Source organism: Condylura cristata, unplaced genomic scaffold (genome assembly GCF_000260355.1).
Source record: "Condylura cristata isolate star-nosed mole 26May11 unplaced genomic scaffold, ConCri1.0 scaffold00032, whole genome shotgun sequence".
Taxonomy (NCBI): domain Eukaryota; kingdom Metazoa; phylum Chordata; class Mammalia; order Eulipotyphla; family Talpidae; genus Condylura; species Condylura cristata.
Genome location: NW_004567133.1, coordinates 2,371,558 through 2,388,083, shown reverse-complemented (window position 1 = coordinate 2,388,083; position 16,526 = coordinate 2,371,558). Strand labels below are relative to the sequence as shown.

The 16,526-nt window shown below is 48.6% G+C and overlaps 1 protein-coding gene across 2 annotated transcripts in view; it reads left to right on the top strand.

The window, feature by feature from the left end:
- Window positions 1-30: 30 nt before the first annotated feature.
- MMD2 (monocyte to macrophage differentiation-associated 2) overlaps window positions 31-16,526 on the top strand; it is a 31,265-nt gene continuing 14,769 nt past the window's right edge. The window contains exon 1 of one of the 2 annotated variants that reach the window (XM_012731979.1): window positions 31-130. In XM_012731979.1, coding sequence (XP_012587433.1) covers window positions 84-130 — 47 coding nt within the window. In that variant the 5' untranslated portion in view covers window positions 31-83. The remainder of the gene's footprint in view (window positions 131-16,526) is intronic. The other variant, XM_004691919.2, reaches the window with a different exon arrangement.

Below are 16,526 nucleotides of genomic sequence, written 5' to 3'. Positions count from 1 at the left end.
CCCGCGCCCGGCGCCTCCAGCCGGCCAGTCCCTCCAAGTTCCCGTTGTCTGAGCCCGGGCTGGAGGCTGATGGAACCGCCAAGATGTTCGCTCCCCGGCTCCTGGATTTCCAGAAGACGAAGTACGCGAGGTGAGCCTCTGGGAGCTGGGGTTGCCGAGGGGAGCCGGTGGGGGAAGAGCAGGGTGCGTGAATCCCAGGTGAACGGGGCGGGGGGCGCAAGGGGAGCTGGGGGTGTGTGTGCTAGTGAGCGGCGGGGTACGCGCCAGGCAGGGCGAACGCGGGTGGACGGCTGAGGGCGCATGCGGGGGTGAGCGGAGGGAGCGCTGGGGGCGCCGAGCCTGGGGGCTCTGGGAAGGGCAGTCGAGGCTCTCTGATCGGCACCGCTTGCTCGACCCTCTGCCGCCTGGAGAATTCCAGCTGATTAAAGGACCCCAACCTCGACCAGAAGAAACCAGAAAGGAGACGTCGTGGTCGTAATGCTCTCTGCTCTCAGCTTTGAGCCTGGAGCTCGGGAGTCGCGCCTGTTCCCAGAGCTCCCCTCAGCGGGGTGCCCGTAGGCCGGTCGCTTCATGTCTCTGAGCCTCAGTGTCCAGGTCTGCAAACTGGGGATAACTTACGAGAGAGTCCCCGCGAGGGTCGAGATGATCCTGGAGCGCAACGCTAGGTGCCTGGGAGGTGGCTCAGTTTCTGTTATGCTTGTTAATGATGAAAGGCGTGGGCACACACACCACTGCCGCCCCCTCTCACTGCTTCTGCCCCCTCACCCCCTGTACCCTCCGCGTTCTCTCCCAGCCCCCCAGCCCCCCACAGAACGGTTGCTCACATCACCCCTGTTAGGATACCATCCTGTGATTCCCGAAACCTCCTTGTTTAACTCCACCCTGTTTCCCCTCCCACAGCCCCTGTCTCCCACCCTCAACACCCCATCCTCCCCCCCACACCCATCCTGGCCCCACCACTGCCACCTCAACTTTGTCTCCACCACCCTGTGTCCCTTCAACACCCTAGCCTACCCCTTCGTCTGTTCCCCCGACACACCTACACCCCTCAACACCTTTCACCACCCCCATAGCATGGCAGAAGGAATGAGAAATGTTCTTTTAGGTGGGGAAACTGAGGCTCAGAACCATGGGAGAGCTGCTTTCCTCGGCCCCCTCTCCCTCAGCCCCACACACAGCCTTAGTGCTTCTCCTAATATGGTGATGGCACAGTCGTGCCAGATTGCTGAGCAGAAGTCCAGCTCCTGGGGCTTGATTCCCAATTAAGGGAAGGGGGAGGGAGGAGTGGCTCACAGCTACTAAATTTCTCTAAGGCTTTGTGGGGGTGGGTCTTGTGGGGGTGGGTCTGCCTGAAAGCTGGTGTGGGAATCCTTCTTGAAGTTGGCCCTGGGCCTCTAGAGGCTTGGGGGAGGGCTGAAGCTCTGGGACACAGTCTCTTGGGTCTCTCCATGCACCTGCTTCACAGGGGGCAGTGGATGGAGGGGCCATCAGCCTCTCTGCCCTAATCCTTTCTCACCTTCCTCTTTCAAATAGCCTTCCTCCTCTGGTAGGCTGGGAAGGTGGTGAATTCAGAAGCCTTCCGTGAAAAGATATCATTCTTGATATCCACATCCATATTAGTGTCTTCGGGAAGTTGTTGAGGGGCCCCAGTTCCATGAAGTCTAGACAAGCTGTGGTCAAACTGAGCATACTTGACCACAGAGGTGCCAGTCTGAGTGTGGGCTCTTTCCCTGGCCATGTCCTCCAAGGGAGGAGTGTCTCTTTCACCAAGCTGGGGAGTCCCACTGGGAAAGGGAACACAGATCCACAGGCTCTTTTCAGATGTGGCACTTGGGCTGTCTAAGGCTTGTTTCAAGGGTCCTGTGAGATGTAAGCTGGTCTTGTTCTGGAAGGGAAGGGGGAAAGTCCGGGGCTTGAGGCTGTAACTGCAGACACAGGGGAGGGAATTCTGAAGCCTTTGCAAAGAATGGGCCTTTGCCTGTCCCACACCTGGTGGCGAGATCTTGGGTAGTTGTCATAACTTCTCTGGCCTTCAGCTGGTTCTTCTATAAAGACAGAGAGATGGCATAAGTGATCTCTAGGCTTAGACACTGGTGCTGCCCTCACTGTAACTGGAACAGCGTGAGTTCTCCAGCTGGGCTGGGTGCTGGACTGAGTTTCTTCTTTTATTTTTGTGCTTATGCAGCATCTGTGGGTGATGAGTCCAGTGAGGAAATGGAGCACATTGATTAGAACTATTTCTGTTCTTTTTCACATCGTGAGGCCCTAATTAGTGTGCAGCCCACAAATTGGGTCCTCAATAAAGACTTCTGGATTGAGTAAATTTAATAGGATAACCCAGTGCTACCCAATGGAACTATCATACAAGTCACAAGCCAGATGTGGCTTTAAATTTTCTTTTATGCAGATGATAACTATGCTTATATTTTTCAAGGACAATAACTTATTTTCAAAAATGAAACAAAATACTTTATATATATATTACTCATTAGCAGACACAACTTATACATCACATACCAGGTCTGTAAAGTATAGACTTCTAATAAAATATACATAGATGCTGATTTAAATCTTCCACAATCTTTGCATGTTTTTCTTTGACATAAGCAGATGAGCCTATAGATTAGATATATATAGATTACAGATACATTACATGCATTTATAAATGAAAATTCTTAGATGTATTTAATGTAATATTACACCAGCCAACTTGACCTTAGCTTTCAGAAAATTGTTAACTAAACTTTCTAGGGAGAAACTACTAAAATATTCTGTAGCCATTCAGTTTAATGCGTGGCTGGTAGTCCACCTTATTGCCATAAGGTAAAAAGAAATAGTTGAAATTAAATTTAAGAATATAGTTAACCCTTTTCATCCAAAGTAATATCATTTCAACATGTACCCAATACAAACTAAATATTCATGAGCTATTTTACTTTTTTTCTTAACAGAGGTATTTGAAATATAGTATGTATTTTACTCACAGCCCATCTTAATTTGGATTAGCTGTGTTGCACTGAAACTGTCCATTATTTGTCTTTATCTTCCTGACTTGCTTTGGTATCCTTAGTTCCCTTATGCTCCTTTCACTTGGCTGTAAATAGAGTAAAAATGTTAGAATGGGGGAGGGAGGAGTGTCCTGGACTATGGTGATGGCACATGGGTGATTTGGTGATGGGAAGCCCATGGGATTACAACTGAGATGGAAAAAGGCACAAAATGATGTAAAAATAAACTATTATGTGATTTTAAAAGTTAAAGCAAAATAAAATACAAAAGTTTAAAACTTTTAGAAAAATGTAAAAGAATATAGCCTCCAGAGTTAGTAAATATTTCTACAGGCACAAAAGTAACAATCCTAAAAAAAGAGACTAATAAACCAGGCTACATAGAAATTCTGAATTTCTATTTAGGAAAAATAATACCATGAAGAAGATAGAAGACAAGCCATAAACTTGAATATGTGCAACATATTTAGCCAGCAAGAAATTAATAACCAGAATATATTGTTGGAACCACAATACAAAAAAGACAACCCAACAGAAAATGTAAAGAGAGAGTTGTGTTGAGGAGGAGAGAATGCAAGGGAGCCATGGCTTGGGATAAGTTGCTCCCTCTCATTGGTCATCACGGAAATGCAAAATAAGAGCACAATGACACACTGTTCTGGTGGTCAATATAGAAGTCTGGTAGCATTATTACAACTACTTTGGAAAACAGAAACTGTCACTTAAGCTTGGACACATGGTATAACCCAAGGCACAGCCGACCTTTTCTGGGTGTCTACCCTAGAGACACTTGTACACATGTGAGCCAGGGCAATGGACAAGAATTTTCTCAACAGTGTTGTCTGTTGGTGAGCAAGACCTGGAGGCAACCCCAACATCCATCGTGGATGGAATGGTGCATCTTCGTACAACAGGATAGTGTTCCCCAGTGAAAAGAAACGCCAGTTCCCCCAAAACAGTATGGAAAAATCTCATAGACATGTTGAGGGGTAGCAGAACACAAAAGAAACTTCGAATCTAATCCCTTACCACTCAAAACCAGTGACTCTGTTGTTTAGAATATAGAGGACAGCATGTTAAAAGTCAGAAAATGATTTTTACGGTCAGGACAGTGGTTTCCTCTAGGAAGAGAGGGAAGGAAAGACACACAGGCTGGACTTTGCATTAGAAGATAGCACATTGACCACATTCCCTGGGCAAGACCATTGTGGCCATATCTTGCTGCAAGGGGGGGCTGGGAAGTGTGGGCCTACCCACTTCTGCCTCCCCCAGCCACAGCAGCACCTGGTATCTAAGTAGGTACCAGTTAAAATCTGTTGAATGAATACTGGCTGTGTGACCTCTGAAGATATTGGTCCCCTCTCCTGCTCAGTGCAGTGTGACTTTAAAGGGGGAGGTCATATAAAGCAACCTTATGGTCATAAATGCAGCCTGTGCACCCTGGAGAAAAATTTTAAATATTAGGAAGTAGGTTTAAACATGAAGCAATAGTCACCCTCTTCCCATCACCCCAGAGCCATCTGTTAAATGCTCCAACTTACTCATTTCCATTTTTCCCATAAAGCATTGCATCCCCATTCAGGAACCTGACGCAGCTGTAATCCCACCCTCTAGTCCCTAATAGTGACCTGAAGCCTCAGTTTGACATGTGCCCGTGTCGTGTCCTGTCATTTCCCACATTTGGACACTTAGATCATTTCCTGAATTCTGTTTCTTTAAATGATGCTGCTGGGATGTTTCTTCAGCAATGTTCAGGAGAATTCTCCATGTGGACACCTGCCTCGTTATCAGCTCTGGGCATTAGCCGAGTCCCTGAGGCCACAGGGCTGTGGGGCTCACCGATGGCAGTCGGTGACCAGTGACTGGTCGAGGGCCCCCACTGGCAATGGCCCCGACAGGTTGTGCTGTAGGGACTCAGAGTGGCTTCTGCAGCCCCTTGAAAGCGGAGGCCCAGCATGGTCCAAGTGGTGTCCTTGGGAAGCAGGAGGAGCTTGGAGCTTGCCTTGACTCTGCCTTCCCTTTGCTGGGCTCTGTTGGGCAAATAACTTCTTCAACAATTGCTTCCTTGCTTCCTGTTAGCTCCCGAGGCTAACAGAAGGAGTGGTGGAGGACGTGGTGGCCCTGGGAGGCCTTCCATGGATTTAGCACCTCTCCTGCTACCTAACATCCCTTCAGAGCCACTTAGAATCAGTCCTGAGTTCTGAAGGTCTCAGGCATCATACATGCTTCTATTGTTAAGATGATTAAGATAGTATCTGTGAGGCATCTAATGCAGCACCTGGTACATAGCTTCTTCTTCTTTTTTAAAAAAGATTTATTTATTTATACAGAACAGGTACAGGGGTGGGGCAGTGAGAGGGTTCACCAGAGAGGGGAGAAGAACAGGCAGATTGACGAAGCACACTGCTGAGGGGAGCAGCAGGCAGGTCAAGAGAGGTCTGCCGCGCCATGTGGGTCACCTCCAGGGCCAGGGATCGAACTCACACTGAAGCGGCTGCAGCCAGCTTGCAGTGCTGCGCTTTAACCTGCTGGGCCACCAGGGAGGGCCCCATAGCTGGTTTTCTAAAGTGTGGTTAGCTGGATCGTTAGTACTTATAATTTGTCTCTTGTCAGAGGTGATTTGGGGAAGTGTCAGAGGCTTCTCAAGATCCACGGGGCTCCCTGAGAAATCCCTTGTCGTGTCAGGTGTTCTCTGACTCGTAACAAGGGGGGACAGTGGTGTGTGTGTGTGTGTGTGTGTGTGTGTGTGTGTGTGTGTGTGTGTGTGTGTGTGTATGTACACACGCGCTTTACAGGTGCTGCCTCTTGGGGGTTGACTGTGGAGCAGGCCGTCTCTACACTTCAGGGAGAAGGGAAGACGAGCCCTAAGCCTGAGTGCGATCCATCGTCTCACTTTCTTATCTGGACGCGGAAGTTTTGTTTTTTCTTTAACAGAACTGTGGTACAGGCCAGAGGTGGGGGGAGGGGAGGATTTACCAGAGACAGAGTGGGGAACAGAACAGGCAAATCTACTGAAATGCACTGCTGAGGGGAGCTGCAGGCAGGCCAGGAGAGGTCCGCCACGCCATGTGGGTCAGCTCCCTGGCCGGGGATTGAACACGTGCTGCAGTGGCTGCGATAGCTTGCACCACCAGGGAGGGCCCCAGAGGAGGCAGTTTCCATCCGTTTGTTTGCCTGAAGTGGGGGCGCCCAGGGCACAGGGCTAATCATCATAATTGCCCGAGCCACAGAAGCATCCCTCGGTGCTGAGAGCCTTCAGCTGCAGACTCGCCAGCTGCCGTGGCAGGGGTGAGGGTGTGGAGTCCGTAGCTGCCCACACCCTTGCAGGGACTGGAAGGGCTCATAGAACACACCATCTGGCCTCAGCCTCCTCCCCTCCCTCTCCAACAGGCCCCCACAGTTTGGGACCGAAGTAAGGTCCCAGCGGAAGCCCCCACACCATATGTCTGAAATTTAAAGGTACCAGGCAAGCTTAACAAGCTTTTCAACACCAGGGTTCTGTCCTCCCGTACATACATCTCTAGTGACCAAATGGAATTCTGGAAACGGTGGCCATGGTTTGGTGGATGTACCAGAGGCCACTGAGTGTAGTTATTTTTACAATTTTCTTGGCATTTGTTGCTGGGCCAGCAACAGCTTGGATGAATAGTAAAAGAAAGACATGTATTTGTTTATTATTTCATAGGATTAATTTTTTCTTGATTTCATTGCAGCAAAATCATTCGTTCTGTTATTTATGTTCATGATGTACATGTAGCGTCTATGAACACGAATAATTTTAAAGTTGTATTGCCAGGACTGTAGGGCTGGCACCTGTAGCTATTTACATACAAATGAAAATTCATCAAAATTAAATTAAAAGTTACCTCCTCAGGCACTGGAATCAAATACTCGGTAGCCACGTGTGGCCACTGGCCATCAGGTTGGAAAACAATATGTAACATTCCCATTACTACAGAAATTTCTCCTGCAGAGCACTAGTCTAAAGGAACACCATGAAAAATGTAGTTAAATAAAAAAGCACACACATGAACATGTCAGCCCATGTGAAAAATGGAAACTTTTAGATTTTCATTTTAAAATATCCAAAATTTTCTATTAAACGTACAATTTTCTATTAACATTTGTACATGCACATATCAGGTAATCAAAGTATTTAAGGACTGTAAAAAGATTTTTTTCAAAATGTAACTGATTCTTCCTTTATAAAAACGAAACCATTCATCTCTATCGTTCAGTGTCCATTTGGCTGCCAATACACAGAACAGTAATTACATGTTATGCAAGTTAGTGGAGCCCTGCACACGTCGTACTGTAAATGCTTGAGGTATGGGAAATAGAAATTGCACTGGGGGGACTTTGAGACTGCTTGGATTTGTCTCAGGTTCTCCCCTTACTGGCTGTGAGATCTCCGGCATGCCACTTGTCCTCTCTGTGCCTCGGTTTCCTCTTCTGAAAAATGGGAAATAAGAATGATACCAACCTCCCATGGTTGAGTCCTTGGGCCTCAGAATCCTCATCTCTAAAATGAACAAGTTAGTAGGCTCCTGGGTCAAGTTGTTTGGGGCCTGATGCCAGGGCTGGCCAGAGCCCGGTGCAGAGTGAGTGGCCTAACTGTTTTTTTGTTGCCCCACCCTGTCGCTCACCCAGTGACCGTCATTCGTCTTCCTCAGACTCAGGTCCTGCCTCTGTGTGAGGGTTGGATCAGAGTGTGTGACACAGGGGGGCCTTTGTGGTCACCCAAGGGCCGTGGCTAACTCCAAATGAAGTGGCATTATCACAGACCCGCTGTCCTGGGGACTCGGCCAAGAGGAAGCCCTATCTTGGGGATCAATACTTGTACCCTCTTGCTTTGCAGAGAACCTGACCTGTGAGACAATGAACTTTAAGCCAGAGAATGTGTCTTTTCTTGAACTCCTGTCTTTCTGTGGACAGTGATATTCCCCTTCTCCCAAAATGTCCAGCAGAAGTAATCACCAAGGGCACAAGAGAGTCAGAACTGGGGTTTACTGAACCTTCCCCCAGCTCTGTCTCTGTCAAGTGGATGGAACTTACCAACCAGATATTGGAAACACTACAGGCCAAGAGTGGCTTAGGGAAATGGGGCTTTTGGGATTTTATGGCTCCAATTTTATAAACTGTTGTTTTGGTTGAGGTCTTCAATTGGGAAGGACAGGAGTGGGAGGGGAGGGAGGTTGAATACAGGACTGACCAAGACAAATTCCCTGTCCTCATGTTGCTCAAATCTAGTTGAGTAACAGACAACAAACAAGCTGTATGGAGTGGCAATGTGACCAGATGGGGGTGTGAGGTGCAGGGGTGGGGAAGATGGGGGAAATGATGCTTTCATTGTAAGATTATGTGGAAGATGTAAGGAAATGCATGCCAAGTGGCATACAGTGGGTGCCAATTAAATGATGAGCTGATGTGTCACAGGATACTTGCTGTCTGAGGAGGCCCTGGGGAGCTGTCCTTTCAGCACCAGCAGGTTTCAGATTGTCGCTCTCCTTCTGGACTGAAAACCTGAGCTGAAAGATGTGCAGGGGGAAACAAAGTGAGACTTATCCAGAAACACTGTTTGGGCAGCAAACAGAAATGCTCCTTCAGATTCAGCTGGACACAGATATCCCCTTCTGGGTTTGTCCCAAGTCCCAGAATCTGAGCAGGAAGAGCTCACTGTCCTGCATCTTCCCCCCCCCCCTCCCAAATCAGAAAGCTCAATGCCTGGAGCAGGGGGTGGGCTGGTTGCTGTTCAAATCCTCTGTCCCCTGAGGGTCAGCACGGTCTAGCATGTGGTGGGGATGCAGGTTTCTCCATTGATAGGGCACCAGAATTTGGTGAGTTGGTTCATCAGTTCATTCACAAACTAACCCACAAAAATGAATCCTCAGATGGCCCTCCCTGGTGGCGCAGCGGGTTAAACCACAGCACTGAGAAACTAAAGCCACTTCCTCATGAGTTCGATTCCTGCCTGCCCTGGAGGTGACCACATGGCACAGCAGACCTCTCCTGCCCGCCCGCTGCTCCCCTCAGCAGTGTACTTTGTCGATCTGCCTGTTCTGCTCCCCACGCTGTCTCTGGTGAAGCCTTTCACCGCCCGTGAGCCTCTGGCCTGTACCCCAGTTCTGTATGCGCAAAAAAAAAAAAAATGAATCCTTAGCATGTGCCTTCTCCCCTCTAGAAGCTCATAGTTCAGGGGAGGACTCAGTTTCCTTTTGGTTTCTTGTAAACAAATGCTTCATTGAGATATTGATAAATATGCTGGAAATGTGGGACAGTTTCTGCTTGAGTGCTTGGGCAAGGAGGATTTTGAAGGTGAATTTGGGAATCTCAGGAACACAAACCTCAGTTTGAACTGGCTTATAGCAAGATAAATAAATAAATAAAATAAAAGAAGAAGAAGAATGAGAGGACATAATTAGGAAGGAAGAAGCGGGAGAATGGGAAGGAGAGAAGGGCAAGGAGCAGAAGGAAGAAGGAAGAACAAAATAATTCAATTGCTGTCCAGAACTGAGGATCCCAGCGTATCGGGCTCAGGTGCAGCTGAGCCCAGATGCCCAGAGAGGACCTGGAGCACGGTGGGCAGTCTCCTTCCAGCTCTGGTCCTGTAGTCTTGTCACATGAGCTGCCTCTGGTCTGGAATCCATCCCTAGTCTCCTGGGTCTTTCAAGCATTCACATTTTCAAGGTGTCCCCAGGCCTTTGGTTTTGTGGACTGTACCCCAGGTGGGATCCTTTGTGGTTTCTCATGATCAAATGGAGGCAGAAGCCATGTGAGTCCTCCCTGGGGCTGGTACCAGGAGTCCGAGTCATCACCTTGGCATTAACCCTAACCACCGATGTCCACTAGGGTTTTCAAGTTACCATTTCCTTTGGAAATTAATAGTGTGGGAGGAGTAATTTGAAATTATGTAAATATTCTGTTTCTCATAGTATGAAAACTTGTTCATAAAAGCAGAGACTAGCTTAAGGAGCCCCTAACACTTGTAGCCTGATTTTTTTTTTTTTTTTTGTAGCCTGATTTTAACAGTTAGCAACAGTCTGCTATATTTCTGCTTTATCTCTTGGCTTTTTCTCTGCAGGAGTATGTGAAGACAGATCCCAGATAATATTACTCGTCCACATTTCTAACCAGTGAGATAGTTGCTTCCCTGACCACAAAGCACCATCCCACCAGCCTGCATTGCCCATAATTCCTAGTGCTGTAGAGTTCTTGAAAATGCCAGTGGGCAGAAGAATTGAATTGTACATTTTGCTTCATTTTAGGGAATTTACATTTAGCCACTCATGGGTTGTGGCTGCCATTTTAGATAGCAGTTTAGATAGCAGTTCTTCTGCTGATCTATGTTCTTGGTAAGAAACCTGGCATCACATCTCTCCAGGAGATATCTGACTGCCCCTTTTCCAGTGATGCTAACATCAATTTCAAGGCTCCAACATAATCCACAGGGGATACTCAGCTCTTTTTGATTACCCTGTTGCTTGGCAACCCCTCACCAAGGGTCTTAGCATCCGTCCATTACATTGTCTGAATCAATGATTTCATTAGGCATTACGGTTTTGTGGCTTTCAGGATGCTGTTAATGAAGACCCTCACCCCAAAGTCTGCACTCAGTACATCAAAGTGGTTGGATCTTCATTCACCCAGATAAAATCGAGGGTTCGTTTCTTCCAAAGAGAAGCCTCAGGGTGGGGAAGGAATGACCCTGTTTGTGTCTTGATATCCCTAGGCTGTGTGGATGGTATTTTGGACTCTGTAAAACCCTAGGGTTGTACACACTCATGTGCATGCATGCATTTTGCTTAGAAGGATGCCCATCTCTGGGGGCTCTTTTCTCCCAGTAGGCAGTGGCTTTGCTCAGGAATGGACATCTGGTTCCAGAATAGGGGATGGAGTTGAACCCAAAACTCAAGTTGACACACTCCAGGGTTACTGCCCTGGAGTTAACATAGCCCCACTTGCCCTGGTGAAGCTCCCTGAACCATCAGCCACAGTGGGCACGGGCCCTCCCAGGCCTTCACTGGGTATGTAATCCCATCACGACATCAGGGAAAGCCATGTGGTGGGGGCATGGGCCACTGGGTTTCGGAGCGCCAGGGAGATGGAGTAGTGGTCTGTCCCTCCCAGGGTGCTGGGTGGCTTTGCCCGTGCATTTTGGTGGCAGAACCTAAGGACGGTGACTCTGGAGGGGCCCTGCACCCGGCTCCCAGAGTCAGGCTCTGGCTCTGACCTGTGACACCTTCCTGGGCCTCATTTTCCTTTTCTTTTTAAAGATGTGTTTATTTATGCATACAGAACTGGGGTACAGGCCAGAGGCCTGTGAGGGCCTCTGCAGGGGCAGTGAGAGGATTCTCCAGAGACAGAGTGGGGAGCAGAACAGGCAGATTGACAAAGTACACTGCTGAGGGGAGCAGCAGGCGAGACAGGAGAGGTCTGCTGTGCCATGTAGGTCACCTCCCTGGCCTGGGATCGAACTTGCGTAGAAGTGGCTGCGGCCAGCTTCACAGCACTGCATCTTAACCCGTTTCACCACTAGGGAGGGCCCCTGAACTTCATTTTTCTCATCTGAAAAATGGGCTTTGATAACCCTGCCTTGCAAGAGTCCAGGGTTTTACAGAGGAACAGGGGGCTAGGGGGGACCAGTTTCACTTCAGTGCCTGCCACAGGGAACACGCTGTGAACAAGCAGGTGGGAGCCCCTTCTCTCAGCTGCCTGTGGAGCCGACGTAGGGCGAGTGAGCCTCGCAAGCCAAAGTGCTGTACTACCAGGCCTCCTGGTGCCAGCAGTACCCTCACTGGACTGGCGAAATCAGAAGCAATGTTGCTTCCTTGCCCAGAGCACAGCCGAGCCAGTTGTTAGCTACAGAGATTCTAGTAAGTTAGGTTCCCCCAGGAACAGTCTTGACAGGATTCAAGGGCACACCGTGTTTGGCAGGTGATCCCAGGGGACATGAAGCAGAGGAGGAATGAGAGCAGGGCAGGGCTGACAGGCACTAAAGGGAAGATGAAGAAGCGAGTGGCTGCTGTGGGCTCTGGAGACCGAGGACCATGCCGTGGGGTCATTCCCATCCAGCAAGCAGGGGTGATCATCACCTCCCTGTGAGTCTGAAGGAGGGTGACCCCAAGCTCCTGCTTGCAGCCAGAATGAAGCCCTTGGGCTGAGGAGGAGGTTGGGCACTGCCAGCATCTAGGGTGGGGGTTGGGAGGCTACGTCAGCCCCTTGACTCGGAGATTGCAGAGGTGGCTTACCATGGCTCCCTGGCTTTGAGGGTCTGGGTTTCCCTACCCCTTCCAGGGCGGCAAGGATGGCCCCTGCTCTAGAAGTGGGGGGAAGGGAGGAGGGGAGGAGAGTCCCCAGGTACCCGGGGAGTACTGGTTAGTAGTGCCAGTGCACACCTCCAGGGGGCACTGTTCACATGCCCAGGCTGTGTTCTCTCCTGTAGGCCTCACCAGACTTCCTGGGACCTGGCACTCAGTTAAGTCTCCCTCTTCCCACCTCTTCCTCAGTTTCCCCTTCCTGTTCCCAGCTTCTTTTCCCTTGGGATTTTGATCTCATGGCCTTTCCGAGGTGGCATCAGTCCAAGGACTGTTTCCTGCCCTCTGTTTCCCAAAGACTGAGCCAAGATGCTGTCTGCCTTCCAGGAGGATTGTGAATTCATGAATGGACACAAAGAAGTAGCCTGGGGCCAGGCTGGAGAAAGGGGACGGGCTTGCCAGCTTGGCCCTGGACTGCCCTTTGCTTCTATGGGACAGACAGACAGACCCTCTTTGTCTGGGAGCCTGGACAAGTTTCTTTAGTTCTCTGTTGTGGGGATTCAGGGCCGCCACTGCCAGGCACCAACAGAGCCCGGGAGAGGCGGCCATGGCAATTTCCTGTCCTGGGCTCCTGTGGGAGAGGAGGTCTGCTTCTCTGCGGGTGTGGTCCAGGTCAGAAGCAGAGGCAGCCCTCACCTGTCTCACTGCTGCTCCTGTCAGCAGTGCATTTCGGTAGATCCACCTGTTCTGCTCCCCAATCTGTCTCTGGTGAATCCTCTCATTGCGCCCACCCCCTGCACCTCTGGACGACACCCCAACTCTTGTATGCATAAATAAATAAATCTTTCTTTCTTTCTTTAAATAAATAAATTTTTTATATATAAAAAAAAGACCTTTCTCAGTTGTAGAAGCTGAGCTTTTGGGCTGCCCTCTCCTTCAGTGGAGAGGAGGGGCAGGAAGGGAGCGTGCAAGTGGTATGCTCAGCCGAGGTCAGGGAGGCGGCACCTGGCAGGCAGGTCAGCAGGTTCAGCTCTATTTGGGGCAGAATAGCCTGGAGGCCTGCAGCGCCCCCAGGGCAGTGGCGTAGAGGGGATATCTTCCACAGACGCCCGGGCCCCGCCTGATGGGCCGGGGCCTCCCACCTTGCAGCACAGCCACTGGATGTGGCTGCAAACCAAGCACACGTGCAACCAGCTCCTGCATCAAGGCGCTCGGGGTGGCCCAAACCCCTTCCCACCTCACCAGCCTCTCGCCCTCCTGGCCCCCAGTCCCAAGTGTAACCTCTCTCCTGGCTTTTATCCTCAAAGCCTCCATGGCAGGTTCTGGAAGCTCACACAACGGTCTCGAAGCGTGCCTGTCACTTGGCATTGCTGGGCGCATTCATATTTCTGCGTGCGGCTGTGTCGGGTCTTCCTTCGGGCCCGGGGTCTGGCATGTGGGCGCCCTGCAGTTTATTTCTGTGCTACTCTGGGTTTGCATTTGGTGGCTTCCAGGACTCTCAGGTGACCAGCCTCCCTCTCTCCCAACTCTCATCAGCAGGCTTGAGAATGTCTGGGTTCAAATATTGAGTTAGGATGGAGACTTTCATGTTGACGCTGTTTTTATCAGATTACCAAAAAGAAAATGTCTGAAGGAGTAAATGAGTGACGTAGCTAGTGAAGCCGCACAGGAATAGAAACTGATCCTGTTTTCCTCCTTCCGCTCCCTGGTGCTTCAGCTCTTCTGTCTGTCCGTGAAACTCTTTTCTGTCTTTCCTGTCTAACTACCTGCCCAGTGACCCATCCATCTAGTGGCACAGTCAACAAACTGGAAACATATTGGAATATAAGCCCATTGTCCCGTAGACATAATTTTATTGGCAAACCAATGAAAAAATTTAATAGGGCATGAAGCCATATTATTTTTAACTTTCCATGATCAATGAGATGTTCAAATTTGCGATCTGTAAGCCCAAGGCTCTCCAGCGATGTCCTCAGGAAGGGTGGGTATAAGAGGTACGACTCCAGCAGCCAGAGAGCTCTTTGTCCCTGTGACAGTTGATGACATACCTCTTTAGTATGTTCTTTATTGTCATTTCAAGAATAATATGTAAATGGAATCAAGAATAATATGTAAATGGAATCATCTAGTATGTAACTGTTAGAGATTGACTTTTTCATTCAGCATAATTTCCTTGTGATCTATCCAAGCTGTTGCCTGTGTCAAGGCCGAAGTTATTGCCTTCTATTTTATTACTAAGTGGAATTCCATGGTATGGATGTATCACAGTTTGTTTAACCCTTCACCCATTGAAGGATATTTGGGTTGTTCCCAGGTGTTAGCTATTACAAATAAAACTGCTATGAACATTCTCATACAGGTTTTGTGTGGACATAAGTTTTCATTTTCTAGGTAAATACATAACAATGCAGTTGCTGGATCATACTGTAAGTTGTATTTAGTTTTTAAAGAAACAGGTAAGCTATTTTATGAAGTGACTTTATTTTGTCACCAGTGATGTAAGAGCCCTCTGGTTTTTCTGCCTCTTTGCCAGCATTTGGTATTTTTAATTTTAGCTGTTCTAATGAATGGAATTCTGATATCTCATCATAGTTTTAATTTGTATTTCCCCAATGGATAATAATATTGAATGCATTTTCATGTGACATATATATATAATATATATATAAATATATATATAAAGATTTGTTTATTTATGCATACAGAACTGGGGTACAGGCCAGAGGTGCAGGGGGGTGATAGGAGTCACCAGAGACAGTGGGGGAGCAGAACAGGCCAACTGGTGAAGTACACTGCCGAGGGGAGCAGCGGGCAGGTCAGGAGAGGTCTGCCACGCCATGTGGATCACCTCCGGGGCAGGCAGGGATAGAACTCATGCAGAAGTGGCTTAAGCTTCTTAGTGCTGTGCTTTAACCTGCTGTGCCACCAGGGAGGGCCTGGTATTTATATTTTAACGGCTATATGATATTCCACAATGGCTATACATATGATTTATTTAAGGGATATAAGGGCTGCCATACAAAGCACCATAGACTGAATGACTTAAACAACAGACAGTTATTTCCCACAGTTTTGGAGGCTGGGAAGTTCAAGAACAGTCATACTTGGGATATTTGGGGAAGCTCTCCTAGAAGAGGTAAAGAGAATACCCAGTCTTTGAGTGCCGCTGTATGTTAGGCACCCACGTGGGTCTTGAGCCATATTATCCCTTGGTATCCACAAGCAAGGTGATATTATCTACTTTTACTCACATGGAAACTGTTGCCCAGAGACCTTAGGTAATCTCTGCTAGGTCACACAGCAGCTAACTGACCATTGCAGGGATTTTCCACTCAGCCGTGCCTACCTCTAAAGCCCAAGCTCACTCCAGTGCAGGGTGGGCATTCAACCTCTGTCCCTGTCTCCCTGCTAGTGTCTGACTCTGGATCCTGGCATAGTTTGGGAGTCCTCCACATGGACTTACCCCCCCCCCCATCAGATGCCATAGCCCATGTGATGATATAAGGCCAGAGAATGGGGATCTGCTCTCCAGAGAGAAGGGAGAAAGAACTGCTCCCTACCTTTAGTTTAACCAAATGGCCTGCTAGAAATGTCAATTCTTTGAAGAAAAATTTCTCACAGTCTTGAGGGTTGCCTTTCTGTCTGCCCGCTGTGTTCTAAACCCGTCTAAATTCTATCTCTGTTAAAAATGCCCCATTGTCCTGCTGCTGGGGAGTGGATAGGCTCGCCATTATATGTCCATACAATGGAATACTGCTCAGCAATAAGAGGGCAGGGACCCCTGGAGCGCAGCATCGTGGTGACTCCCAGTGCATTATGCTGAGTGAAAAAGCCAACCTCAAAAGCCACCTAGGGGAAGAAAAAGAGGATGGGAGAGCTGAGACTAGTTGCCGAGAATGACAATGTTACCTTTAGGAAGGTCTAATTTCTTCTCATATAAAGCCAGTTCGTCTTAGATACATTGACATAGAGAATAAGGAAACCCCTGCTTGGTAATCAGAGCAGTTTCTTTTCATTTAGGCAACAGAGGAAAGGCTGAACTGCTGGCCTGTCCACTTCTGTAACGTTATAGAAAAGGCAAAGCTATTGGAATTGAGGACACAGCAGCCGACCTGGGGGTGGGGAGTGCTCGTACAGGGGTACGAGGGAATTTTCGGGGGACCTGTTATTTAGCTTGATTGTAGAAGTGGTTGTGTGACTCCCTACATTTGCCCAAGCTCATAAAAATGCATCGCAGAGAGTGCAATTTTACTGTATATAAACT